Here is a 27365-nt window from a genome sequence, read left to right as displayed (position 1 = left end):
CTTTCCAGGAGTCTTCTAGACTAATCATCAGTATTCGGCAGTGTTTTCAACTTTCACTTTTGGTCTCGCTCTGTCCGGCACATTCAATGTTGTGAGTGTCGCTAACAGACGGCTGTACCAGTAATAACTTCTGTCAAATCATCTAGCCTGGGTTTGAAGACGGTATACAAACCACATCGGCAAGTATATTGATCTTAGGGTCGGCGACAGCAATGTTACATCTATATGTGTACTAATTGTATTTCTCCGGTATGATTATAGTACCCGTTACGGTATTTGGCTTTTCCCAACCTGCTGACCATACCGATTCTCTATAGCGACACTGATAGTGATTGTCACTGATGGAGGCCGAGGGTCGCTTCTCAAATGGCTGCAGCATGGCAGGTTGGTGTCAAGCCCCAATGGGGTAACCTACCTGCCAGAGGTACTTCGGTTATTGCATATGCATGACATACCTTGTAACGAAGCGCACCCTTGTGACTGAGAGGGACTCAATGGTCCCCGACCCCATGCCTCGCCCAGGACTGCATTGTATATATATATTAGATACTTGCTTCAAGAGAGGTCATATTAGATCTTCGTACCCTAGAACATCTCCCTTTTCCATTCTGTCTTGCTCTGTAGAGGAGTCCGCTTGCAAAAACCAGAGCTCCTCAATTTCTGTAAGAGCGTCCATGGCAAAATCTCCAGTCGCTAAAAATCCCCATCCCAACGTTCAATCCTATTCATATTAGCAACTGGAGAGTTTGCAACAACGACTAATTTGTCTGATGTCGCTCAGGTGACCGATAGACTTCTTCTTTATACGGCATACGGACTAGAAGTGGTAAAGGCTTGAAACGGACCGCTTCTTCATACCTTCTCTTTGCGCTGCCACTTGAAGCTTCTGCATTTTGCACCCTCCCCACTTGCTGCTGTCCTATATCAGCCACCACCACGCCATGTCTGATCAAACCGAGAAGCGCCCTGAGGTCGGTCCTACCCAATGTGTAGGGCCTGACTACCGCACCGAGAGCCAGAAACCGGTTGCCACCGTCTCGACCGAGATCGAATATGACAATGTCATCACCTTGCCCCAGACGCCTCAGCTGATAGCGTTGCTCACGTGAGTACTTCCCCAAACCGGGCCTCAAACCATAGAAACGCCCACCCTCCATAATATGCCATCTCGGCGTGGGAAATACATGTCTTTCGTAGCCGCCGCTCCCTGGGCACCTCAAGACAGCATGGCAAACCCCGCAAAATGCAAGCTCGTATCGACTCACCAACCCGTGTCGTTGCAGGATGATCCGCGATAGGAACACGGATCGCGCCGACTTCATCTTCTACTCGAACCGCATCATCCGGCTGCTGGTCGAGGAGGGTCTGAACCACCTGCCCATAGTCGAGCAGACGGTGACGACGCCCGTGGGGCGCACCTACGCCGGCCTTCAGTTCCAGGGCAAGATCTGCGGCGTGTCCATCATGCGGGCCGGCGAGTCCATGGAGCAGGGCCTGCGCGACTGCTGCCGCTCCGTCCGCATCGGCAAGATCCTCATCCAGCGTGATGAGGAGACGTCCATGCCCAAGCTCTTCTACGACAAGCTGCCCGAGGACATTGCGGACCGATGGGTCCTGCTGCTTGACCCCATGTTTGCTACGGGTAAGTCGTCATGCACGTTGTATTTGTTGCTGCCGGAGTTACGGGTAAGGAAACTGACATGGCCAACTACTCTAGGAGGATCTGCCATCATGGCCGTCGACGTGCTTAAGTCTCGAGGCGTTCCGGAGGAGCGTATTCTCTTCCTGAACCTGATCGCCAGCCCCCAGGGTATCAAGAACTTTGCTACCCAATTCCCCAAGCTCAGGGTCGTGACGGCCTTTGTAGACCAGGTAAGTCGAGCATGCCGTGCACCCCAACATCAGTTCAATGCTAACCCACATGACACAGGGCTTGGATGAGAAGAAGTATGTGGTATCCCAATCGCGGTTTCTACATTCGCTTACTGACCGTTCTGCAGCTACATCATCCCGGGACTCGGAGACTTCGGTGACAGATACTACACCATGTAAGCAAAGACCATGCTGCAGTAGCTTGGAGCCTGTGCTGTGTGCACCGATGTCATATCACAAAAACACCCTATATAAACTCGTAACGCCTGTCAGATTGGCATACCTCAAATACGCAGAATCGAAACTCGGCGAGAAAATGCATCATACATTCATACAGAAGCTCGGTCCTTCTCTATACTGTTGGACGGACTCTAGCTTAAACCAGATGGCACGGAGGGAAATACGAAACGCAAGTAACTAGTAGTCATCCTCATCGTCAACAATGCCCTCCCCATCGTACCGGCGCTCGTCGTCGTCGTCCTCATACCGGCCACCACTTGTACTCTGTCGGGCGCCCGGTCGTTGTGACGATGTCGACTTTGAGTTGCCCTCCTCTTGGGCCACGGCATCTGTAGACTTGTCAATATCCGGCGTTTTCTTGCAGGCGCTCCAAGCATATACTTACCAGCCGCATCTACCCACTCGCTGTATACATCGATCGGCGCGGACAGATCTGATACCTCCATGTTAGCCAGAACCCCAAGCTGATTCGTAACCACTGTGCCCTCCGTCCACCTGTGCAGAAGCGCTACTTACAGTTGATGCCGCATTGGAAGCGCTGCCCGCAGACCTTGCAGTCGAGGTCGCCCACTCCAAGTTTCTTGTTCAGAACCACGGAGACCGACTTCTCGTGGTTGCAGAACAGACATGTGAACGTTGTCGCTAGAGGCTCATTCTGTGTATCGAAAGGCGGAAAACGTTAGCCCTTTTCTCTTTCAATTCCTCTCGCTTCCTTTCCTCCCCTGAATCTGCGCTTGTCCTCCATCGCCGATCGATGCTTCGATTGTGTATAGTAGGGATGTAGTTTGCTGGTCGCGTACCTTCTTGCTCTTCTGCGGCTTGGCGGCCTTCTTGCGTTTGCCCTGCGCAAATGATTCGGATTAGTCTTTGTTGCCCCGGTCGCATGTCGCAAGTCGCAAAGGACTTCGTGATGGAATCGCTCGTACCATTTTGGTTTCGCCGACGTTTGGAAAACTCGGCGGATTGCGTACACGAACGGTAGCTGAACTATTCGCGACTTTGGTTTGTGGTTGTCAAAGGTTGCAAGGCTGCGCTGCACAAAAACGCGACGGGCGCCGCTTAATTGCGTTTGGCAGACGGGATGAAGTCAGCGGTCCACTGTTGTTATACGTGCACAAAATCTTTGCTGCAACGTCGATTATGCACCCAGGCGAGATAAGTGATGCATTCATAATCTTTATTTGCTCTTCACATATGTAATTTGACCAAAGTATTTGCCAGTATCTTTATTGTGTTATACTTGTCCTCCTCCTTTCTCCGAAGAGCATGTCACGTATAAACCAATGCTTCAGGACCTCTTGTTCGGTGAGCAAAGCCCCTACACCGTATCGGCGATAGAAGTAATACGCATGCAGCTTCAAGGCTTAGGCGCTGTTAGCTGAAGCCCCACTGCCTTCAATCCAAAGCCGACCCTGGTTTCTTTACGTACTGCCACTACTGAACCTTAGCCACAGCCTAGTATGTAGGTAGTATCTGCTCACCCTTATCGAGTTCCCAGGTGATGGCGGGGTAATTGATATGAACTTAGGCCATATTCAATTACACAGCATGGCTTTTTCTCGTCCTGCATGCTCCTGTTTACAGCTCGTATTAGAGAAATATTGTAGGTAATAACATTGAGATAAGAAGATTAGCAACCCCCAATTTTCCTTCGCCGTTCCATCACGAGGACTCTCCCCGTCTATCAAGCCGCTAAGAGGGCATCATCACCCCTCATCGGTAGCTATCCGATGCCAGTGGGTATATATATAGTAGTAGTCCAGGCGCGGAGTTCCCCCGCCGGGGCCGGCCCAAGGCGTCGATAGGAGGAGCTGCAAGGTACCTGCCTACCTACCTTGCTATCCATCCATGGCCCTTCTTTGTATTCGACTTGGGTGTTGTCACTCTCTCTGCCCGGTTTTATAGGCCAGCACTACATCCGAACAGACATCTACGACAATCTAGCAGTCCCAGCTAGACCCCAGATTTCCCTCCCACTGGCCGCCTGGCCGACGGATACAGGCGGCGTCTCCACCCCTCCGTTGATCCAAGCCGTTCCTGAACATATGTGTCAGTATCACCTCGGTAGAAGCATAGGCACTGTACTGTACTGGAAGCCGTGCCGTCCAGCGAGAAACGCCTCAAACTACCTACCCTCCTACATAGGAGGCGGCCCAAACTGAATCCATGCATCCCAAATAACATTAATGTATCCAATGCATCAGGAGGTCAATACTCTGGCCAACTAGCTACCTTAGTGTGGGCCCAAGCACATATGTAGTCTCAAGCCATCAGGTAACAAGAAGCAGGACACTCCCTCCCATTGCCTATCAGCACTTGGGAGCCAAGTCGGGTATCTACTGCTAAGCTCCGGCATTCGCTGGCAAATGCGCGAGAGCACTCCCTCAATCTACACCTGCGCACTTCCCTGCTCACCTATCTCGCATATTCTCGTTGGCAGAATCCTTAAGGTCGGAGAAGATCTGGCTACCACTGCTGCTTGCTGTTATTCTATAAAATTATTGTGCATCCTCGTCTTCCTCTTGCTTGACTTGCAGTCCAATCTACTACGACGACTTGATATCACATAATCCGCTCACCCGTTCCTTGGTTTCCCCCAACTTGTCGGATATCTGACACAACCTGTGCCTTTCATTCCTATTCACACCGACTTTTTGCTCGTGATCTCGCAAAGATGGCATCGGACTCAGCGAGCGGTGCCAGCATGAGTGATGTACTGGAGGCACTCAAGTCGATCCAGCAGGTGCAGGGCCAGATGCAGAAGGGCGTCGAGTCTCTCACCCAGCGCGTGAACCAGATCTCGCCGCCCAGCCCGGATCTCGCGGACAGCAAGACTTCGCCAGCCCCGGCCGCCGCGAGGGGCCTCACCTCGAGCCCGTTGCCTCCGCCCGCCACGGAGCCTGCCGAAGGTGCCGAGACCCCCATGTCTGCCGCCGCCAGAGCTGCGCTGGAGGCGCAGAAGTCTGGCTTCACCTCCAGGATCATCCTCACGTAGGTTCTTGTCGTTGCCCGCATACAATGAAGGAAAGTATTGGTGCGTAAGGCCGGAGAAGAGATGCTGATGTTGTCGCTTTTCATCACAGAACATACCCCAAGCAGATCGGTATTAACCCAATCCCGCTTAACTGGGGAGCTGCGGATCCCAAGGAGCGAGGCCCGGTGGTGGTATCCCGAGCTTCGTCCACAATCGGAAAGCGCAACGGTGAGTAACCTCTGATCCTTAAGACGGACGCATTGAAACTGACGAACTACCATGCAGCCGTTGGAGGTAAGATTCAATAGCTTACAGATGTTATTGTTGTCAAGACTCATCTTTTCCTGCAGCACATGGAGGCTCCTATTCGATATACTTCGCTCTTGCGTTGGCAAGCAAACAGCTTGACATTAACCACATGTAAGCCCCGTCCACGGCCGAGGGCGCAGTCAGCTTCGGGTCGGGAGCTGATGTTATCATCTAGGCCGGATTTCACCAACACTGAGCCAGCCGCGAACATTGGCCCCTTCCCGCAATGGGGTGACAAGAAGAAGATCGTGGCCATGGATCCTTGGGGCCACCTTGCACCATGGCTGTTCGCAGATACGATCAAGAACGAGAATGGTGAGATGATCCGGAACCCAAAGTAGATGGATTATCGAAGAAAGACTTACACAGGCATCAGTCGACATCAGACCGACGATCGCAATCACCAAGGCGCATATGAAGGTAAGTTGGCATATCCCCTGGGTGCTGGATGACACTCGAGAACTAAAGAATACCAGCTTCCAGAGTTAGAAGAGAGTGTCCGCGCAGGCAGACTGTAAGTGTGCCGATTTGCGGCCTTTTCAGACGTCTCTCACACATGAACAGGGTACCTGATGGTAAAGTCTGCTTAAACGCATCTGGTGAACTTGCCGTGACAAAATTCGCTGTGGAACCGGTAAGTATCGTTGCTGAAAGTGGCATTGCGAAGACAGGGCTGACCTAGCAAAGGTGTGGTATCTTCCGGGTGTCGCCGAGCGATTCGGCATCGGTATGTGGCACCGAGAACCGTATCTGACTGGGCATGATACTAACTGACCATGTAAGACGAGGGTGTTCTTCGACGGTCCCTATTCGAGCACACCGGTGGCAGCTACCCAGAGGTAAGTATTGGGAGCACTCAACAAATCCAAGGTGGATATTGGAGGGCTAACCAAGAAAACCAAATATCAGTTGATCACACGCAATGATATTAAGACATTCTTGCCACCAATCGGTGAGTAACACCTGTTGTCGTTCTAATGCTCCGATAATCAGGTACACTAACACCAGGTCTCAGGTGGTCTGACCGTATACTGCTTCGGCGACCCCGCTAAAATGTCGGACGAGAAGAGTCGACTGGCCCTGCGCGTCCACGACGAAGTAAGTTGAATCCCATCCGTTGGGAATGCCCCTTTTGCGATTCCCGATGGAAGCTTTCAGCCGGTACTACGTGAGGGAAGATCGATACCAGGATCTTGGTGTTATGTACCTGCGCGTGTGTGCTAAGACCAGTTTCACCCGCTCTAGTGTAACGGTAGCGATGTGTTCGGCTCCGACATCTGTACCTGTCGGCCGTATCTCATCTTCGGCATCGAGGAGGCCGTCAAGGAGGCCCAGAACGGCGGCAGCGGAGTAGTCATCTACTTCAGGAAAGAGGGTCGGGCTCTGGGCGAAGTGACCAAGGTGAGTTTGCTATCTTCCAAGCCGTGCTTGGCCGCTCTTGGCTCCGTGTAAACGGCCAGGCGGCATACCCAACAAGGAAGGCAACAGCCATACTAACACACGCGATACAGTATCGTATGTTCCCCCGGATTGATTGTTCCGTCTTGATCCAATGCTGTTGAACTGTGGCTTTCGAGCTGCATCAAGCATGCATAATTTGGGGGTTTTGCAGTAAGGGCTAATCACACAGCATATCACCAGTGGTCTACAATGCCCGGAAGCGCGGAGAAGACCGGGCCTCCGACTACTTCAAACGCACCGAGAACATCGCCGGCGTCAAGGACATGCGGTTCCAAGCTCTGATGCCTGATATCCTCCACTGGTTGGGTATCCAGAAGATTGACCGCATGCTCAGCATGAGCAAGTGAGTCTTCGTCCTCCCGTCAACGTCTCAGCTGATGCACTCTTCCTGGGTTGCCCGGACCGAACTGACCACGCTCTCTTTAGCATGAAACACGACGCTATCGTGGGCCAAGGGTAAGCAAAGAAACGCCGTAACAACAGCAAGCTGCAGGAGCTGCTGCATCCCCTTCAGCTGATCAACAGATCAAGCGTCCCCTCCCCCAGCCTGCTTGCAGCTCCCGGAGCTTAGCTGGGGACACAAACACCAAGACCAACGCCATCTAATGCATGTCTGATGTAGAATTCCCATCCACGAGCGCGTAGAATTGCCTAATGAGCTGATCCCCGATGATTCGCGCGTCGAGATCGACGCTAAGATTACTGCCGGTAAGTGTCCCTCACTTTGTGCACTTCTCCCTGCGTCAATTCCGATATCCGCGACCACGCGACAGCTCTTTGCTCGTTTTGGGGGGCGGAGACGGAGGGAGAAACTGTCGATCCCTCTTGTTTTCGCCTGCCAGACATCGGGGAGAATGAAGAGAAGAGAAAGAACGCTAACGAGGATGAATCAATTTCTCAATCAATAGGGTACTTCACCAGTGGCCACCGCATGACAGAAGACGAGTTGAAAGCTGTGCAGGGTCGCATGTGGGAAGAGTAAGTTCGCCTCAACACCACCCAATTCCTCAAACATGGGCATTTCCCGCCCAGCTTTCGCTACGCGTACTCTCCGGTGTGGAGCAACGGTCTGACTAACGCCAACGCAGTCTCGACCACTAGGCAAATCCTGGGCGGCGCTTCCAGGGGAGAGGAGGGGAAGAAGAAGGGAGGGGGTGATCTCGGGATGAGCCTTTGGGCCACCACAACCCATCCGCGCAAATTGTGACTAGATATATTGCGACTTAGAGGAACAGGTTAGGTCTTCATAGTTTCTGAAATATACGGATCGTTCTTATTGATTGGGTTTGGTGTGTGTAATAAGGCATTAGTGACTTTGACATGCTCTGTCTCAACCAAGGAAACAAGCAACCACCACGACAAATGCAGACGCCAGCTCAGCTCATATCATATTGAAAACATCATCGTGTCGTCGAAGCAATCAATCATACATAGTCAACCAAAGCAACCTTGAGGAGCCAGCCAGATGATTCGCGTCGGCAGTAGCTCTAGCTCTCGAGCTGCAGGAGGAGCTGTTCGTGAGGGGCAAAACGAAAAAACCGCTTCTCTCCCTCTCTATGTGACTTGCCAGGCCTACTACTACACTACCCCACGACTTATCTGGCTGCGCTGCGAAGCACGAAAGCCTTGTGATCTTGTCCTACCCCGAAGTGCAGTTGCAGGATATGCCGTGCAGGATGAGAGGCAGCAGCATTGAATGGAGCTTGCCGCGCATGCATATTGGGAATGAGGAGTCGAAAAAAATGATTTGCAGTGATGGAGTTAGTTTCCCCATAATCCCTCAAACAGCCCCGTGTTTCTGATTTCTGCCACGACCGAATTGCCCATCCCCAATCTAGGAATTCGGTCAATGGGGACTACTGGAAAGCAAGCAAGGTATGTAGGGCTATATGCTGTGATACCTACCTACCCTACAGCAGCGACCCCGACGTCGGTGGCGGGAGCGGCAAACCTGGAAGCAACACTTACACACCCAATCACCAGTGAACCAACGAACGCCTTGCTTGTTTTCAGTTTGTGTTCGTTGCCCGCAGTGCAGCAGGTGGTTTTGGGTTTGAGGGGAAGAAAAAAAAAAAAAACAATGCCGCCAGGGTCGTTTGTCTGACAAACCTTCGGTTCGGGCATATGGAGCCGACGGAAGGATTGGGCTTTTTGAGCATGAATAACGGACGTAATTATATGGGCGGCTGAGGCGTGGAGCACAATTGAAGAGGAATACTTGACGAGAGTCAACGGCCGTTCCAGAAAAACAACGTCGTCTTCTACCAAGCCCAGGGTGGCGCTGGCCGGGCCCCCCTTCTTCGCTGTTCCCCCCTCCATCACCCATCATGATCAGGATCGAAGGTGCCCCCCGCCATTGCTGGAAGGAAAATGGAAGACTTGATCGAGCCAAGCCCAGCCACCGCCCCGAGATTTTCCCAGTCACCGGTGCTCTGGGCCTTTGCCGACCGCGCCGGGATGGGATGCACGTAGACGTAACATATGTAGGAGGGTGGTTTTTTCTCCTATTCCTGACCGCGTATTCAACATGTTACGACAGCAGCTGGGCCTAGCGCCGAGAGTGGGTGGTGGGTGGTGGTGCAGCGAGAAGTGCAGCTAGCACTAACTACGTGCAGGAGGAGGATCTCTTTTAATAAAGTATTGAATGGCAGAACAAGGATGATGGAACAAGACTTTCCCGTTTAATACGGGGGAAGAAAGGCTCCACTCCACTCGGGACCCTCCACCAGTGGTTGGACGGGGGGCTTGGGCTTTGGGGGGGCTTGACGACACCTCGAGAGGCGGTTGGTCGGTTGTCTGGGAAGAAGAGCAAGAAAAAAAACAGCACACGATAGTAACGTCTTAGACTGCAAGACAGGCTAAGGTAGAAAACAGTCTGTTCCGGACGATGTAACCACCTCGCAGGCCCGTAAGCAACGCTTGTCAAGAGTCGAGGCACAACAATCAACCAAACATGCAGCCCCGTTCCCACTTTTGGCCTCCCATTAAACCCACCCCAGCCTGCAGTTCTCGCAGGGTGTTGGCTAGGTTGGGCAGCCAGTTGCTGCAGGCCAGTACGCCCAAAAGTGGCCGGAACACCATACAGCGCACACCACATCGTTCGAATCCCCGTTTGGATGACATGTGGCACTGTACTGGGCGTTCCACTAATAACTGTTTGCGCGGGTCTGGGAGCCGATGGTGTGTGTAGTGGTTCCCCTGGGCTGCCCTTGTCCCCTTTCGGTCCCCAGTGGTGCCTGGCTTGCAACTGCGGTAAAGAGAAGAAGAGGGGGGGTGACTGTCTGGAAAACGGGGCCTGGCGGTGTTTGCGGATGCAGCCGCCATGTCGACTTAACTTTGGGACGGTTACTGCCCTTCCCAACTCTAAAGAGCCCTTTTTCTAACCTTCATCTCGTCTCGTGTAATTCCTTTCCGGTTGTTGATTGTTTACTTTGAACTTCTTCATTTTTATCAACTTCTTCACCACCCTCACTTGAGTGCAACTGCGGACCTGTACCAAGGAGAGAGAGACAGAGACATACCAGCCTATACACCAACGACGAAAAAGAAATACCACACTACAACACCACCAATCACACCAGCCAGAAACCCACATACAAAATGGCTAGCCCACCTTCCGACGCACATCGCCTTCAACGCAGGGACTCTTCGCCGCGGCCATCTGAGAGAAGCAGCAGCCGGCGACGTCCCAGACTTTTGCGTGCCTGCGTAACGGAACCGTCCATCACCACCTCTAGCGCCTGCAAGGGCGTCATGACGAGCCCCAATTCGTGTCAGAGGGCGACGGAACTGCTTAGCCGCGTCGCCGTCTCCAACGCGGCGGCCAGCAACTTCCAGCTGAGCTCCTCCCCCACGTCGACGAGGAGTTTCGGCACCGACGCAAGCGACAAGGCGGGCTACCACTTGGATAGGGAATTGATGCAGGGCAACGGATGTAGGTGGTCCCCCTACCGATTCCGATCGGAGCAGCGTTCTGGAAGGCCGAGTGGAATGCTGACCCCGAGATGCACAGACTCTGCAGGCGGCGGCTACTTCAGCTTCCCGAGCTTTGACACTTGGGATGTGGAGCAACAGGACGAGGACAAGTCCTTTGATAGCACGACATGAAAGCAACCCAGACGATGCATCATGAGTGATGATGCTGCTGTGCCGGTGGCCGCTTGCCGATGAGACGAGTTTCGTTGGTGATGAACCTGCTCGTTTGCTCACGGCAAGCCGGCTCCCACCGGCGTTCGGGGGGCCGGTTTCTTTCCTTCTTCTTCGGCCCCCCCAGAACAAAAGGTTGTTGCTTTTTGCGTGCGGTTATGGCCGCCCCCACCACCGAGTGTAATGAATAATGAGATGTAATGAAAGGTTTGCGTGGGGTGGAAATGGGAATAAGAGCATGGAAAGCGAAAGCAATGGGAGTTTTTGGGAGTTCTCGAGCATTTGCATTGGGCCGGTATCACACCACTGGGAGATTTTGCGTGCGCGCGCGCGTGTACAGGGTTTGGGGTTTGGGTCAAACGGTGACCTACCTGCTTTACATATATGCGTACCACCTCATCGTGTCGGAGCAAGGAGAATCAAGGAGAAACAGATACACCATTACAGGCCTACTGGGCCTTTCAATACATCAAAAGACTTATTATAATGATGAACTCTTGTAAGAGGCGTTGAAGTGAATTGGATGAGTAAAGCAGTAACAATGTGAAGAGTGTATAATGGCGCTGGTGGCGAGGATGTGGCTCATACGGGTCTTGTATAGAGAAGGCTCCAAGGGTAACAGGAGTGATAGAAACAAGATAAAACTGAGGGTACTCGAAACCCCAGATGCAGTGAGATATAGAGGTCTTTAAATAACATCTATATACTATGGCATTTGGTCCATGTCACTGCTGATCTCTGGACTGGGCTTTCGCCTCGTCCTTGGAATATGTCCTGAAGCTGGTCAAGATCATCCCCAGAGGAGGTCATGTACCCACTCAAATTCAATGTTGCTGGATGCTTGATCGCTATCCGTCCCCGACCGCTGCTGCCCACAGCCAACAGGCTGAGCCAGCGAGCAAGAGCCACACACCAATTGCCAATTTTTACCAATTCTTTTTGAGCCACACCATTCTAGCCACAACAAGCCCTACTCCACCGGAATCGTTTTCCCGCACAATTAATCAAGTGCACCACCAGATTTTCCTCTTTTCCAGGGCCCAGACTTTGGTGCAAGAAGTTCACGACAAAAAACCACCACGCAACGACGACAGTCCTCACCTCAACACCAAATAGAATTGCGCGGCTACACATCCGATCGCAATCATGGCTGTGGGAAAGTGAGTCTACCGATCATTTCATTAAAGCACCCCGTTCAATGCCCTCGCGAAGGCGTTGTCGTTCCCAAACCCGACATGGCATATCTCGATCAACAGCAAACTTCGACTTCGACGAATGCGCACTTTACACACCCTTGCACACGTTCATCCTTAGCCCGCTTCTCCAATGCCTCGCAGAACGCGTTTCGATAGACATATTTGGGGGATAACCAAGGGCTAACCACGGGCATTCAATAGGAACAAGAGATTGTCAAAGGGCAAGAAGGGTCTCAAGAAGAAGACCGTGGACCCCTTCTCCCGCAAGGACTGGTTCGGCCTCAAGGTACGTCATGGCAACAAGGAAATTTCCTTGCTAAGGGCTTTTCCGCAAACCCGTGTCATATCAATTTTGCTAACTTGATATCTTAGGCCCCGGCTCCTTTCAACATCCGAGAGTACGATTTCCGTTCCCTCCTCGATCGCTAGCCCCAAGCATATCTAACCCTTCTGCTTTTTAGTGTCGGTAAGACCCTGGTCAACCGTACCACCGGTCTGAAGAACGCCAACGATGCCCTGAAGGGACGCATCGTTGAGGTCTCTCTGGCCGATCTCCAGAAGGATGAGGACCACTCCTTCCGCAAGGTCAAGCTCCGAGTCGACGAGGTCCAGGGCAAGAACTGCCTGACCAACTTCCACGGCCTGGACTTCACCTCCGACAAGCTCCGCTCGCTGGTGCGCAAGTGGCAGTCTCTGATTGAGGCCAACATCACCGTCAAGACCACCGATGACTACCTCCTCCGCCTCTTCGCCATCGCTTTCACCAAGCGTCGGCCCAACCAGATCAAGAAGACCACCTACGCCGCCTCTTCTCAAATCCGTGCCATCCGCAAGAAGATGATCGAGATCATCCAGCGCGAGGCTGCCAGCTGCACCCTGCAGCAGCTGGTCTCCAAGCTCATCCCCGAGGTTATCGGCCGTGAGATCGAGAAGTCTACCCAGGGCATCTACCCCCTGCAGAACGTGCGTTTCCTCCCTGACAAGCTCCGGATTACAAGAAGCTCTTTACTGACATTGCATATAATAGGTGCACATCCGCAAGGTCAAGCTGCTCAAGCAGCCCAAGTTCGACCTTGGTGCCCTGATGACGCTGCACGGCGAGTCGACCACCAACGAGGACGGCCAGAAGGTTGAGCGGGAGTTCAAGGAGCGCGTCCTTGAGGAGGTGTAAATGCATTCGTAGCGATGGTGACGATCTCTCTGGACATGGAACGGCGTGAGGGTTTTCTGCAAATGGCATTACGGTCTCACTTCTGATTTGCATCGGGCGCGGCTACGGATTAGCAGCGCGTGTAGAGAGGCTGCCTCTCAGCCGATAAAAATGGGACGGTCAGCTTTTCATGAATTCATGGTTCTTTTTCTGCAAAATGACGATGGGCAAGAGAAGCCTGCGGAGCCAATGGGGTATGCAATGCTGGCCATGTCTTTGCTGGGATACCAAATAATGATTGTGCACGCTCGGCCAAGAGGTTGATGAAGTATGGAAAGACAACAAAAAAAAACTCTCACAACATCACTGTCCAGACGTTGCAAAACCGAGTCGAATGTGCCATGGCGAAGCTTTAACGACTCCTCGTGATTTGTCAAATATTCGCCAGCTGCACCAGATCAGGAACGCTGGTCATGGGTGCAGGATTTCATCATGCTCACAGCCAGCGAGCCTATCAACTTGGCCTGCAACTTATTGGGTGTAGCTCCCCCACGTCATGCCAACCCTTCCTGTCTCTCAACCATGGATGCTGGCTGACTAACAGCCATCTCCCATTAACAATCCCTTCAGATCCAAGAAGATGCTATACTTGTTTCTTCGTTAACTTCAAAGATCACGATCCTGTTGTTTGATTTATTTATTTTATTACTGTTCATCTCCACATCTGCCTCACGGCCATCTGTTTGAGGTGCTGCTACTTGGCTTAAACTCTGAAGCATGGTTAAGCGCCCCTGGAGAGAAGAATCGAGCAAGTGACCGCCTGCGACCTAAGCTGCTGCACTTACTCCTTACAAAGCGCCAAATAAACAAAACGAAGCCTACGCCTTTATTTTCCCCCCCCACACACATACACACTTTATCTACCTCCTCACCTCGGTGTTCTTTATCTGGGCTTTGGCGACCTAGATCAGCCTCGCTTCTTCCCTCTAGAAGGCCTTCCCTCCCTTCTAATAAGACCTCCGAACCTTGAAAGTAATCAGCTTTAGTTGGCCATCTCTGCCTAGCATACTACCTACCATCTGAGATCCCCCAGCCCAGCCCAGCCCGGAAGCACAGACACTCTTTGGAACGATCCGATTCTACCACAGGAAACCTCACTCTCCCCGCAAGCCCGCTCTCCCACACCTGAATAACTCCATCTTCACCTGCAACGTGCGAAGCCAGCCAACGGCCTAGTCTGCCTTTTTAGACCACCAAAAGCCATCTCGCACGTACCCGATTGGCATTAACCACTTCCACCGCCAACAACACATCCTCATTAACAGCGCCCTGCTTCTAGCCCCATTACCTAGCAACAGACCTGGCGGCCTTCTTCCTTCGATTGTTTCCATAGCTCCAGCGCTCAAGCTTACCAACTGCGGACGCTGTTGCGGGTGATGTGCTGGTGGTATTGTTGTTGTTATTATTAATATACCCGTCCTGTTTCTTGGGATCTTTTCCGGGTTTTCAATCGTTACTCGTTGAGCTCGTCCTCCTCTCTTTCGTACACACTCAACCAACCATCGCATGGGTCTTGGATAAACCGTTGTCACTACCTTCGCATCCACCAAAACCCATATGGTCACCATGGCTTCCGAGGATACGATTCCTGTGCTCAAGGTGCTAATCATCGGCCCCTCCGGCGCTGGGAAGAGTGCTTGTACGTCCACTGCCTGTCTCCTTTACCTTTCCTCCGCGGCATGTCAGATGCCAGCATTCTCACGGGCCCAGGCCCACATTCTTTCGGGCGTATTGGAGGGCTGCAGGAAGTTAACAAGAGTTTATTACAGTATTACTCAGATACTGCGACGACCAGTTTGACCCCGAATCATCCACGGCCACAATAGGCATTGACTTCAAGGTGAGACACACTTCCAAGTCAAGCAAGGTGAAACCTTACTGACCTGATTGGTTGCATAGTCCAAACACTTGGCCGTCCGCGGAAAGGCATACAGACTGAACGTATTTGATACGGTGAGTTTTGTCTTGCGCAATTTGCATCACTGCAAACTCCCACCAAACAACCAGGCACTAATGAGACTTCTAGGCCGGGCAAGAGAGATTCCGTACTCTGTCAACAAGCTACTACAGAGGAGCACATGGCGTAATCCTGGTGTACGACATCTCCAGCAGAGCAAGCTTTGTCGGTATGGAGAAGTGGATAGATGAGGCCAAACAGAACGCGGCACCAAACGCGATTCTCTATCTTGTAAGTGGCCGGTGTTCCAGGGTTGATAATATACGAAAAACTGACGCAAGACGATTAGGTTGGAAGCAAGCTTGACAAGGTGGCCGGTGGCGGCCGCGCAGTATCATACGAGGAGGGCCAGGCCTTTGCTGAGGCGAACGGAGCCATGTTCTGCGAGGTCAGCGCCAAGACCAAGGAGAACATCAAGCGGCCCTTCGTGGAAGTTGTGGACCAGATTGTGCAGAAGCCGGACCTGCTGGCAGGCGCATTACCAAGATCCAATAACACGACCCTGAACATCGGCAACCTAGGTTCTGACTACTCTTCGGCCTGCCCTTGCTAACCGGCCAGCTTGCGACGTTGTAATTTGGTTTAATAGTGGTTTAGCTATATTGCAATGGATGCATGGGGAACGAGAGCATCACTTTAGTTGGTTTATGGGTCATGGCTTGGGGTTAGGCGTTATGGTATATACACAATAGGGCGTGCCCCCCTTTTTTTCGCGCGAGCGTCTATGTTATATAGCTGGGTATATCACCCTCTAAAGAAGAATGTACCTTTTCTCTATCGAATATGCCTCTATCGTTTTCGTCATCTGGCCTAGCGCCACACTGCGGTTGTTATATTGCAGCCATCGGTGCCAGAGCCCCCATTCTATCTAAGAAAATATGCTACCTTGACTTACACCAAAGCCTATTCCTTCGGCTCAAGAAACTCGATTACAGCTGAAGTAAGGTGAGACTCGTGTTAGCAAGCAGAGCACTAGGGGGTGGGGAAAGGGGGTATAGGTGTAGTATATATAGGCCACACCACCACCTGCTGGGTTGCTTTGCTTTGTTCAGCTTACCTTTGAGGAACTCCTCGGGCTTCTCCGAGATGAGCCAGTGGCCGGCGTCGACGTCGACGAGCTGGAAGCGCGGGAAGAAGCGGCCGATGAGGGGGATGACCTCGTCGGGCACGTACTTGCTCTTGGTGCCGCGGACGAAGAGGGCCGGGCGCTCGAAGCGGGCGCGGTCCGGGTCGGTGAAGGGGAAGCCGCCCATCTGGTCGAGCTGGCGGCCGAGGATGGACAGGGGGACGCGGAATTTCTGCTGGGGGTCGGCGGGGGAGGGGCGGTGCAGGTTGCCGAGGAGGAATTGGCGGACGGGGAGTTCCTGTATATGTGTGTTGTTAGTCCAGCTATGATTTTTCTTCCCCCTCTCTCTTCTGCTATTGGTGTGGCGGTGATGTTTGACGAACCTTTTCGTAGTCTTGCAGGATCTTGTCGGCTTCGCTCTGCTTCGTCACGCCGGCCTCCTCGATGCGCTTCATGCCTTGGACGTACTTGCCGAAGCTGCTCTCGAGGATGGCGTTGACGGGGGCGTTGTCTACGGAGACGATGTCGCGGACGAGGGTCGGTTGGGCGAGGGCTAGTGCCATGGCTGCTTTGGCTCCCCTGTGTGTTTGGTAAACAGTCAGAACGCTGTGTTTCTCCTCCGTGTTTCCGGCGCTGTGGTGCTTGTCGAAGTGGACGGCGCGACCTACATGGAATGTCCCAGCAGACTCGGCTGCACCAGTTTGTGTTCCTCGATAAATCCGGCGACGTCGTCCGCCATCGCCGTGTAGTCGTGCTTGTGGTCGTGGGGCGATTCGCCGTGGTTGCGCAGATCGATGGCGAAAACGTGGCGGTTGAGTTTTTGTGCCAACACTCTATTCAAAGAAGAAGAAGACTTCCAGGTCAGCACCAGACTCCTGATCGGGTCCATAGGTCGGTCGGTCAGTCGGGAGTTCGAGTGGTTATACGCACTTGCTTATGCCCCGGTTGTTCTTCTTGGACCCGAACAGCCCGTGCATGACGATGATGGGCGAGTCGGTCACATCGCGGCCGTCTTTGGAGGGCGTATGGTGGTCGTAGGCCAGGGTCAGCCGGGTGCCGGAGGAGTATTGTCGGATCGCGCAGGCCGGCCGGGAGGGGGAGAGCCTGGCTATCCGGAAGGCGGCGGATGTGTAGAGGCGCGACATGGTGGTCCCGCGGTAGGCGCTTTTCGGAGCGCGCTAAATCAATGGATACCCGGGGCGCAAGCGACAGCAACAAGAGAGCAAAAGCTGTGAAATGTTGTCTGTACTTCCAGCAAGCGTACGGGTAAAGATGCGAAGCCCCCTGATAGGTAGAATGCGCTTGCGCCGAAGAATGGGAAATTTTTGACGGGGCGGGTCCATCACCAACGCCGTTGGCAGAGCTTCAATTTTGGAGGGTTTTCGGCTAGTGCCGAGCTTGGAGCGGACCTGGACGACGTCATCCCAGCTAACGCTCATTCAAGCTGAAGCCATGAAAGAATGCCATACTGCTGGTCACACATCAAATCTGAAGCCGTAATTCTCGTGTACATATCCCGTACACAATATTTGATCCCGGCGGTTTTGTTGATATGTCCAGGGCGTTCGTTGGTTGTGAGCATTGGTTCCGTAGGTAAGCATGCATCCAGGGACGTCGTTGACGTCTGCCTGCAGATCTGGTACATGTCTTGGAACATGCATTGACGAAGTATATACTTCAGCCGATGGTAGAATCTCTTGGAATTGACTTCAGACTAGGCTTCCACATTCCCCCTTGCTTTCATCGGCATGGCACTTCGGACGAAGCACTTCGCGATCATCAAAGCCAGACGCAGCAAGGTACGTACTTAGGAGATGCTGGCTGGAGCCCGCCAAGAGACTAGTCCCAGCCTTACCGAACGGAGTCTTGGCGGGTGTGAATCCCGTAAGCAGGGATTCCAAGCACCTCCGGCAGGGCCGGATTTCAATAATCTGACCCAACTCCGCCTTATAGAACATGACACCCTCAACCACCTTCGGGCTACCTTTGGTTGCTTTTGGTACCGCTTAGCTTGCATCGCTGAGTAAACGGGCCTTACTTGAACTCCGGCGACACGGCCTTGAGCTACCTCCAATTGCGTGACAGCCAGTCGGGCTGACTGTCGTACACACCAATATGGACCCCGTACCAATGCAACACCAGTCTAGCAAACAAACACAGTCCGTGCCATATGGCCAAGCCTGTAGCAACTGTTCGCATGCAAAATGCCGGTGTATCCCTCAGAGTAACGGCGTCTGTGAAAGGTGGGTAGCCTGTACTGTTATTTCTCTACACTGTCATTGCGAGATCTAACTATATCCATCCCACTTCAGATGTCAGCGACTGAAGAAAGAATGTACTCCTGCTCCAAATGTGCGGAAACGTAAGCCTAAGACCCCGACTTCAACCTCAAAGCGAGCTCGCATTGAAGAGAAGCTGGACGATCTGGTCTCGCTGCTGCAGTCGCAGAATGCCGCCAAAGCCTTGACCGACTTGGGCGGCAGTGGCCGGGCAAGCGTGAGCTCCCCAGCCTCCCAGCCATGGGCACCGGCCTCTGTGGTGACAGATGGTGAGCTGGGCTGTCCTGCCGGCGGGTTACCCTCCGCAAGCCTCTCTTCTTGTGCTATACCCGGACCGGAGGTCTCAAGCCTGAGGGGCTCAGGACTGCCGCCTCACCATGCCGCCTCCTATGATACCCCTGAATCTCTCACGGATCCCAATGACATCGGGGGGCTTTCCCGTGCCGAGGCGGAGGAGGTCCTCCAGACCTTTCGCACGAAGAGGCTCCGCCACTTCCCGATCCTCTATATCCCACTGGAGGTGTCGGCTGCAGAGTTCCAGCGCGAGCACCCATTCTTGTGGCTGGCGATCAGGGCTGTTTGTTCTCAGTCCGTCAAGGAGCAGAACATTCTTGCGGATAGGATACGACAGATAATCGCTAAGAGAACCATCGTTGACTGTGATCGCGACCTTGACATGCTCCAAGGCTTATTGGTTTTTCTTGGGTGGTGAGTGCTATCTGCTGGCAGAGGCCTACTAAGGGCAGAGCTAACGATATGCTCAAGGTGTGCGTACTTCTCCTATGGAAAACCATTTCTCTGTAGTAAGTGTATTCGCTCTTGAACCCGGATGACTATACAGCAGTGGTTTCAAAGATCGCGGTTTGAGTGCTATGGCTGACCCTTGCTTGTATACAGCCATGTGCAATATGGCGATATCGGTAGCTTTCGACCTTCGCATTACCAGACCCGCAAGAGAAGATATGATAGCGCACCCATACATGAACTGTTTCACGGCATATACCTGGCGTCATGGGCCGAAGGGTCTGAATATCCCTCCTCCTAGCAACGAGACTCGTAGAGCCCTCCTTGCATGTTTTATCATCTGCACAAAGTAAGCACCCATGCTCCTCACACATAACCCGGGGGCTCTACTAATTTCTTTAGTATATGTTCATTCATGAAGTTCGATGTTGTCCAATGGTCGCCGCCCCTGACGGACTGCATGACGAGATTGGCTGAGAGCCACGAGACCCCTGCAGATGAGGTTCTCATAGCTCTCGCGAAGATCGCAAAAGTGTCCGAAGACGTGGCCCGCAACTTTAAGGGGCCTGAAGATCGAGAGAAGTCTGTTTCGCCATCTATCTTTGTCAAAGCGTTCCTGGATTCTCTCGAACAGGTGAAACAGGGATTCGCCCCCGAAGTAATCCAGAACGGTGAGCAAAATATGCACCAGTTCCTTGCTGCGAACATATTGCTGATTTTCAAACAAACAGAGGTGGTCACGACGAACCTGCGAAGCACCCGGATCCTGATCTACGAGCTGGCCATCTCCCACCCGCCCCCGGCGGTCTACTCGGGCTTCGAGTACCGGCGCATCGAGTACCTGCACGCGTGCCTGCAGGCGACCAAGGAGTACCTGGACAACTTCAGCATGCTCGACGCCGGGTCGATCCCCGTGTGCTGCTCGTCGGTCCTGTTCCACTTCGCCTGCACGATGAAGGTGCTGTACCGCCTGCTGCTGCTCGACGACCCGGGCTGGGACAGGGTCAATGCCCGGAAGGAGGTCGATATTATCTATTACCTCGAGCGGGCGGCGGAGAAGTTCGAGCAGGCTCACCGGGTCGCGGGGATCGATAATGATGACTCGGAGGGTGATCTCTTCAAGAGGGGCGGGGTCGCGCTGAGGTTGACGATACCTACGTGGCGTGCGGCGCTGGACCAGATCTCGGGGGAGGCGGGTGGTGGTGCGGGGGGTATGGCGCAGGGAGGCGGCGTCGGCGGTCAGCCGGGAGGATCAGCAGGAGTAGGAGGTGGAAGTGGAGCTCCGCTGAGCGGGCATCATCCAGGCGACACGATGCTGATGGAGTCGATGGAAGATCATTGGCTGTCCGAGATGTTTCTCACTTGGGAAGGAAGCTGAGCTGATTTTGGGTTCTGGGTTTTTTTCTGTCATAGATCTGTTTGCTTGGGGGTATCACCATACTCCTTCTTTTGGGATGTTTAGGCGTGATAGCTAGATAGCTCTTGTGCTTTTCAAAAGGGGACGACATAGTGGGCGCAAGCCGCCAGTTACTGATTTGGCTGGATCTCGCGCTGCCAACATGAAGACAATGCAGGATACAAGACCATCAACTTCTGGCCTTACATGATGCGAATAGGATAATAACAATACGACGAGTTCTACGCCCGTACGTAAACTCGGATTCGAATATTAGTCGTACGTAACTGTCCGCGTTTGGCATCGTGCCATCCCTTGATTTCCAAATAGTGCATGGGTTAGGTCTTTTACACAAGGGATCAAGCCTCCTGGCAACTGGGGAACGTTGGCGCATTCAGTTGAGTCTGTCAACTACTACGTGCGTTGACAGCATCAACAAACCCGCCTTACCGGGGTTGGGAAGGGCAGATACCGAATCCCCAATACCCAAGTGTCATCTTCACGGAGTTAATGGCTGAGGCTCGCATTCGTTAGTGGTGGCCAGGTATTAACTACAAAGCAAAAAACGCAAGGGCGTAAAGTAGGTAGGTATGCACGAGATAACCACAGCAGCCCAATCAGGAAATTGCTGGTGCGGCGTTCGGGATTGGCTGCAACGCTTGCCGCATGGTGGCACCTCGACTTACACACAGCCAAAGAAGGAAAAACCGCAATGCAGACAGAAAGTTGACGACGCCTATATAGATAGATGCCCGGCCCGCTTCAGAGAAAGACAGAGAAAGAAAGATGAGAGAAAAAAAGTAAAACATGGATGAATCAGAGACATTTGGCAGGGTACCGCATCTGCAATTGACCGGTTCTTGATTCAGATTTCGTATTACAACACGCTCCCATTCCCATCGGACTCTTTGTCCTTGTTTCCCGGTCGTCGTCCTCTCGCAATCTTTGCTGGACGTTTTGTTCTTCTTTCCCCCCTATACTCCTCTAACTGGTGGCGTGTGAGGGAGGACTCGCTTCCGCGCAACAAGATCAACCATTCCCCGGATTACACCAAGCAGAGAAACAAGCTCAGCGGGACGGGTTGAATAAGGCTTCCTACGCATCTGCCCCTTGGAAACCAACTCCCTCTCTTTTCCTTTTCGTGGGCTGAGTTTGCGTGCTTGTATTAATTGCCTGCGGTTATATATCTAACAACAACAATCTCACACCATGGCCAACAACTCCGGGGTAGCGGCACAAGCACCTACTGCCCCGGCCGCCGTCACCTCGCTTGAGGCGGCCGGCGGGATAATGCCGGTGCCGGTCCAAGAGAAGGAGAAAACGGAGGCGATATCCCGAGAGGACGGGTCCGAGCGGTTTCGAACCTCGCCCATGCCCGCCTCAGAGGCCGTCGGCGACCCGGGACAGGAGAAGCCCGGGGAGGAGAACGTCGAGTACATCACAGGGTTCCGGCTACTGGCCGTCATGATCGCCGTGGTTCTCGCCGCGTTCCTCATGCTCCTGGATATCTCTATCATCAGTACTGTAGGTTGATCTCCATGGGGAAGCGCGTGTGCCATACGATGATGGCGTTTTTTTAATGTGGCAAAAACAAACAGGCTGTCCCTCGGATAACTAGTGACTTCCACAGTCTGCCAGACGTGGGATGGTATGCCGGCGCCTACCAGTTAGCAAAGTGAGCAACCACAAACTGCATCATCTCTGTGTTTACCCCCTGTCGCTGACTAAATGGCCCCTTCCCAGTTCCTGCTTGCAGCCCCTGACGGGGAAGTTCTACACCGAGTTCAGCGCCAAAGTAAGTCTTGTCCTTCCTGGTTGTTTTCGCGAGCGTAGCGGAGATTTTTTGATGTTTTGTGATGCCTATTAACCAGAGCAATCAGTGGACGTTTCTCATCTTCTTTCTAGTGTTCGAGGTCGGGTCGTTGATCTGCGGCGTCGCCACGTCGTCGTCCATGTTCATTGGGGGCCGCGTCATTGCCGGCCTCGGCTCGGCGGGCATCATGAACGGGGCTATGATCCTTATTGCTGGGGCTGTGCCATTGGAGAAGCGGCCTTGTACGTATAACTCCTGCCCCTGGATTCTAGGGGGATACAGTCTTAAGCACTTGCTAACTCGACTTATTTGATCAGTATACACAGGTCTCATGGTAGGGAGTGAGTTGATGTCGCATCCACCGGCTGAAGAAGCGCATTGTGCTGACTACGGGACTCCTTTTCATATAGTTGCGCAGCTGGGCCTTGTATGCGCGCCACTTATCGGCGGTGCCTTGACCGAGTATTCGACTTGGAGGTGGTGTAAGTGCTTACCAGCTTCACTTCTCCCCCCTGAACTCTTGCTCACGAAAACAAAAGGCTTCTACATCAACCTGCCCCTCGGCGGCGTGACGGCCGTCTTCCTCGCCCTGACCCACGTCCCCGAGCTCACGGCGAAGCCGCCCTTCCGCCCCGCCCAGCTGCGCCGGTTGCTCCCCGAGCTCGACCTGCTCGGCTTCGCCCTCTTCACGCCCGCCGCCGTCATGTTCCTGCTGGCGCTCCAGCTGGGCGGCCACGCGTACGCCTGGGGCAGCTCGCAGATCGTCGGGCTCTTCTGCGGCGCCGCGGCGACGGCCGCCGTCTTCGTCGCGTGGGAGTGGCGCATGGGCGAGCGGGCCATGCTCCCCGGCGGCATGTTGCGGCAGCGGGTCGTACTCATGGGGATCGTGCAGGGGGCGTTCCTGATGGTTACTACTACCGTCGGCAGTTTTTACTTACCGATTTACTTTCAGGGCGTCAAGGGGGTCGGGCCGACGCTGAGCGGGGTGTATATGTTGCCGAGTATATTGAGTCAGCTTCTGCTTGTCGTGGTGTCGGGGGCTTTGAGTAAGTTTTACCCCTTTTTCTTCCCCATACTAACCACACCCCCGAGAACGAGAAGCTCGTTTGAATAGTATGGATTTTGAGATGTGCTGCTGACGCCATGAACCTCGCAGTCTCGAAAATCGGATACTACTTACCTTTCGCCGTCTTTGGCGGTATCTTAAACTCCATCGGCAACGGATTACTGTCCACTCTCACGCCCAGTACCGAGACGGCCAAGTGGGTCGGTTACCAAATCGTAACCGGCGCCGGCCGAGGTGCAGCGATGCAAATTGTACGTTTGCCCCTTTCCCCCCTTCCTTTGCAACGCCCCTCTCCTCCCCCCTACGAACCAACCGTGTACATTCCTAACGCGTTTTCTTTCGTACCAGTGCATCATCGCCATCCAAAACGCCCTCCCTGCCTCCCAAATCCCCATCGGCATGAGCGCCCTCATCTTCTTCCAGAACTTCTCCGCCGCCGCCTTCACCGTCGCGGCCGCCACCGTCTTCACCTCGAGCCTGGCCTCCGAGATGGCGGCGCGGGCGCCGTCGGTCCCGCCCGAGGCCGTCGCGGCGGCCGGCGCGAGCGGGAGCGGCGTGCAGGCCCTGGCGCCGCCCGGGGTCGCCGCCGGCGGTGCTGGAGGCGGTGCTGCGGGCATACGCCGACAGCCTCGACCGCGTCTTTTACTTGGTCGCGGCCTGTGCCGTCGTCACGTTCGGGGCGGCCTGGGGGGTCGGCTGGAAGGATACGCGGCAGAAGGAGAAGACGGGCACGGCAGGGGCGGCGGGGGCGCAGACGCAGCAGCAACAGGGGGGCGCGGCTGTTTAGGTTGGTATGGAAGGGTGTTGCGTAATTCCCAAAAGCCCCGGGCATCTCTTACAGCCCGGGGGCTTATACGACAGTTGTATGATAGCAAATAAGCCACTGGGAGGCACTTTAGAATATACTTTTATGTACAGATCAAGATGTTGACGAAGAAGAGCATGTGCAGCTTGAAACTGAATGTCGATGCTTGATCATATTGCCAGAGAAGACATCACTGGCCGTTGGAAAGCAGCCTGGGGAGCCATTGCATTCAGTGCGGAAGTAAAAGGTTGTTCTTCCTAAGCCAGGGCATTATCGACACCACTGCCTCCCGGTGTTTCGAAAACCGTGAATAGAGACACATCCCTACCAGAACTAAAGCATGTCCACGTCTGCAGTGGTCGAGAATGTCGCCTAACAGTTTGACAGACAGACCGAATGCCGGGTATCGGCTGGCGGTATGCGGCGCAGGTCGTCGACTAGTCCGAATTGGTTCAGGGGCCCATTTCTTCAAATCCCATCACCATCGCCACCTGCATCTTCACAATAGCATCGTACGAACAGCACATGCTTTCCACGAGAGACTCTTCGGCCGCGCTACGTCATCCAGGCTTGCTTTCCGTCTTGGCTGTAGCTTATCCTATAATAGAATGGCAGGCCGGAGCTTCTGGCCGGAGCATTGTTGGTCGCTCCGTGCCCATGCGCCCCGCGGCCGGTTGGGTGTGGAGATCCATCCATGTCGATCCTTGAACAGGGTAGGGAATCCATCTTTACTGCCTAATTTTGGATGGTACGATAGCACAAAATAACAAGAGGCGCGAATGGCCAGTAAAGGGGCGCGGTACTTGCCTCCAATTCTTTTTTCGTCTTGCCCGATTGTGAACACAGCTGACATTTCATCCTGTTCGTACCCATCCCCGTACTTACTGCTGCTGCTGCTGCCTGGACTCCATGTACGAGACGAACCATGGCCTCCACTCTGGCTTCTCCGGCCGGCCCCTCCAATGCTGCGTCAGCCCCTAATGTGACGGTGGTGGCGCCGGCTCACACACACGGGCATATGCCGCCGTCGCAGACTTTCCAGCTGACGCCGGAAATGGAGGAGGGCATCAAGGCCGCGGTAGCAGCGACGAATCCGCGTCCGGCTCCACGCCCCGGTAAAAAAGGGTCGCCTTGGATCACAGCCAAGTACTTCTTGCGTGGCACGACTTTGATAGCGGGCGTGGGCATTATCCTCGCCGAGGTGATTGTCGCCATCGTCCAGGGCGCCGACATGGACACGGGAATCGGTGCCATCTGGGTAAAATGCCATTCCTTTCCCGTCTTGACTACTTGTGAATCCCGGTTAACGAAGGCTCCAGGGTTTGATATACGCTTCTTGGCATACGTGGAGGCTAATTGGGTTGATAAAGAAGAAGGGTATCGAGAGCCATACGCCCTTGAGCCTGATCATTGATGGGATATTAGTGAGCGCAGCCGTGGTTTGTATCGGCTTGCTCATTTGGAAGCTGATACAGGGGACCTTTGAAACGTCTCCTGCATGGGGATATTCAGCGATGCAGTCCCGTGGAATGGTTTTACTCCTCATTATATTCTTTGCTGGGTAAGCAGCATCTCCCTCCCTGGCTGGGCCTGGTCCTCGAGCATCCACTATCTCATGCCATGCTAACCAGACCGGACCATCAGTGTTGGGCAGTCCGTATTGTTTCGACGAGCTTGGGTCGAATACATGGACGCCGAGCGGTCAGAAACGGCAGGCGGGGCAGACGTGGCTTCACCAGCATACCCAACGCCGTCGCCGTCGCTGCCGCCACCACCGCCGGCTCAGATCGTGGTGCACTATGTGCAGAACACTTGTCCAAAGTGCGGCACTCAGTCGTGGCCCCAGCCGGGCGAGGAGCTAAACGAGCACTTGGCGAGCAAGGGCGATATGCAGCCACAGGCTATCCCGCTGTCACAACTGCAACATTTGCCTCGCGCCGCTGGCTGAAAGGAAGCCACACTTTTGTCTTTCTGACGAGTTGTATTATTTAGTTGTCGGGCGGGCATTGCAGGGAAACCACCAGAAACGGGGACTTTCGAGACACCAGCAACATTTGATGCCTGTTACGAGTACGCCTGGCCTCGGAGTCTCCCTGTAACAGATTGCTTCGTATACAAGCGAGGACGGGCCAAAAATAGCTGCTGAATATGCCGAAGCGGATCCGGACCTAGCATATCGATGTGCCGTGGCACTAATGATGGGACGGGATCCAGTGCCAGGTAAGCAGGTCCAGGCCGGTCTCCTGTCTTCGCGCACATAGATGAGACATACTGACCGACCGTGCATCCAAGGGAGCGGTTACCCGCCATGAATACTACCCGCTACGGAGAGGGGATGGCGCCAGAGCAAACACGATCGACTTGAGATTGGTTGTATGGGTGTGGGGAGTATACAGACCTCGCACAGGAGGACATTCTGCCCAGAGACACCGAGCCTGCCTATTTGATGAAAGCCGATACCTGCACTAATATGTACCTAATATAATGTACCATTATGTCATCGTCTAATCAACATCCACTTGAATAGAGCTGACCTCATCATTCCGCCGTCAGAGCGCACGGACCAGGTTCATTCCCTTGGTGTGTGCAAGCAGGCACCAAGCCCCTGCGCGAGGAACTACTACTCCAATTGAACGACTACCACAGTAGAGAATGCTTAATAAATATGTCAAATAATGATAAAATATAGTTAATAAGTATACCAGATCATACGGAGGGTTTGAACACATTACTTCCCTGACGTAATCGGGAGTAAGTGGTATATTCAAAGGTGCATCAATAGCTGCTGTGTAGGCAAAGTACATGTCATTCCAGAGCGCCTAGCACTCTGC

The 27365-nt window shown here is 53.6% G+C and overlaps 10 protein-coding genes across 10 annotated transcripts; 8 read left to right on the top strand and 2 right to left on the bottom strand.

Annotated features, from left to right (window-relative positions):
* Positions 1-941: 941 nt before the first annotated feature.
* Positions 942-2052, top strand: PG985_013479 (uncharacterized protein; the record flags this gene model as incomplete). Its single annotated transcript, XM_066833245.1, has 5 exons — positions 942-1105; positions 1284-1642; positions 1718-1872; positions 1931-1947; positions 2001-2052. The coding sequence occupies 5 exons, from the start codon at positions 942-944 to the stop codon at positions 2050-2052; spliced, it is 747 nt and encodes a 248-aa protein (XP_066677985.1).
* Positions 2053-2289: 237 nt separating this feature from the next.
* PG985_013478 (Transcription elongation factor) lies at positions 2290-2954 on the bottom strand (the record flags this gene model as incomplete). Its single annotated transcript, XM_066833244.1, has 4 exons — positions 2290-2441; positions 2498-2545; positions 2629-2767; positions 2913-2954. Coding segments are annotated over 4 exons (381 nt in total), but the record flags the coding sequence as incomplete, so codon positions are not given.
* Positions 2955-4786: 1832 nt separating this feature from the next.
* PG985_013477 (uncharacterized protein) lies at positions 4787-7838 on the top strand (the record flags this gene model as incomplete). Its single annotated transcript, XM_066833243.1, has 17 exons — positions 4787-5103; positions 5196-5314; positions 5372-5380; positions 5419-5506; positions 5571-5710; positions 5772-5815; positions 5872-5909; positions 5960-6029; positions 6083-6122; positions 6179-6234; positions 6305-6347; positions 6411-6493; positions 6641-6843; positions 7026-7199; positions 7283-7312; positions 7479-7564; positions 7765-7838. 17 exons carry the CDS (start codon positions 4787-4789, stop codon positions 7836-7838), a joined length of 1614 nt encoding a protein of 537 aa, XP_066677983.1.
* Positions 7839-10456: 2618 nt separating this feature from the next.
* On the top strand, positions 10457-10963 carry PG985_013476 (uncharacterized protein; the record flags this gene model as incomplete). The annotated part of the gene is made up of 1 exon (XM_066833242.1): positions 10457-10963. The coding sequence occupies one exon, from the start codon at positions 10457-10459 to the stop codon at positions 10961-10963; it is 507 nt and encodes a 168-aa protein (XP_066677982.1).
* Positions 10964-12148: 1185 nt separating this feature from the next.
* On the top strand, positions 12149-13369 carry PG985_013475 (40S ribosomal protein eS1; the record flags this gene model as incomplete). Its single annotated transcript, XM_066833241.1, has 5 exons — positions 12149-12162; positions 12400-12484; positions 12571-12596; positions 12660-13161; positions 13226-13369. The coding sequence occupies 5 exons, from the start codon at positions 12149-12151 to the stop codon at positions 13367-13369; spliced, it is 771 nt and encodes a 256-aa protein (XP_066677981.1).
* A 1605-nt stretch (positions 13370-14974) lies between these two features.
* PG985_013474 (rab protein) lies at positions 14975-15918 on the top strand (the record flags this gene model as incomplete). Its single annotated transcript, XM_066833240.1, has 5 exons — positions 14975-15047; positions 15178-15248; positions 15308-15361; positions 15435-15596; positions 15655-15918. The coding sequence occupies 5 exons, from the start codon at positions 14975-14977 to the stop codon at positions 15916-15918; spliced, it is 624 nt and encodes a 207-aa protein (XP_066677980.1).
* A 350-nt stretch (positions 15919-16268) lies between these two features.
* On the bottom strand, positions 16269-17576 carry PG985_013473 (uncharacterized protein; the record flags this gene model as incomplete). The annotated part of the gene is made up of 5 exons (XM_066833239.1): positions 16269-16300; positions 16423-16729; positions 16815-17010; positions 17100-17306; positions 17362-17576. The coding sequence occupies 5 exons, from the start codon at positions 17574-17576 to the stop codon at positions 16269-16271; spliced, it is 957 nt and encodes a 318-aa protein (XP_066677979.1).
* A 970-nt stretch (positions 17577-18546) lies between these two features.
* On the top strand, positions 18547-20832 carry PG985_013472 (uncharacterized protein; the record flags this gene model as incomplete). Its single annotated transcript, XM_066833238.1, has 5 exons — positions 18547-18674; positions 18744-19418; positions 19476-19513; positions 19566-19803; positions 19857-20832. The coding sequence occupies 5 exons, from the start codon at positions 18547-18549 to the stop codon at positions 20830-20832; spliced, it is 2055 nt and encodes a 684-aa protein (XP_066677978.1).
* A 1227-nt stretch (positions 20833-22059) lies between these two features.
* PG985_013471 (MFS multidrug transporter) lies at positions 22060-24516 on the top strand (the record flags this gene model as incomplete). Its single annotated transcript, XM_066833237.1, has 10 exons — positions 22060-22374; positions 22449-22525; positions 22594-22645; positions 22731-22905; positions 22981-23004; positions 23074-23145; positions 23203-23709; positions 23820-23980; positions 24078-24308; positions 24331-24516. The coding sequence occupies 10 exons, from the start codon at positions 22060-22062 to the stop codon at positions 24514-24516; spliced, it is 1800 nt and encodes a 599-aa protein (XP_066677977.1).
* A 943-nt stretch (positions 24517-25459) lies between these two features.
* Positions 25460-26482, top strand: PG985_013470 (uncharacterized protein; the record flags this gene model as incomplete). Its single annotated transcript, XM_066833236.1, has 2 exons — positions 25460-25781; positions 26166-26482. 2 exons carry the CDS (start codon positions 25460-25462, stop codon positions 26480-26482), a joined length of 639 nt encoding a protein of 212 aa, XP_066677976.1.
* Positions 26483-27365: the final 883 nt, after the last annotated feature.

The sequence above is a fragment of the Apiospora marii genome, assembly GCF_038362585.1.
Source record: "Apiospora marii strain CBS 49790 chromosome Unknown utg000011l_segment0_segment0, whole genome shotgun sequence".
Taxonomy (NCBI): Eukaryota; Fungi; Ascomycota; class Sordariomycetes; order Amphisphaeriales; family Apiosporaceae; genus Apiospora; species Apiospora marii.
The sequence above is the reverse complement of the archived record's forward strand: the minus strand, read 5'-3'. Positions and strand labels throughout refer to the sequence as shown.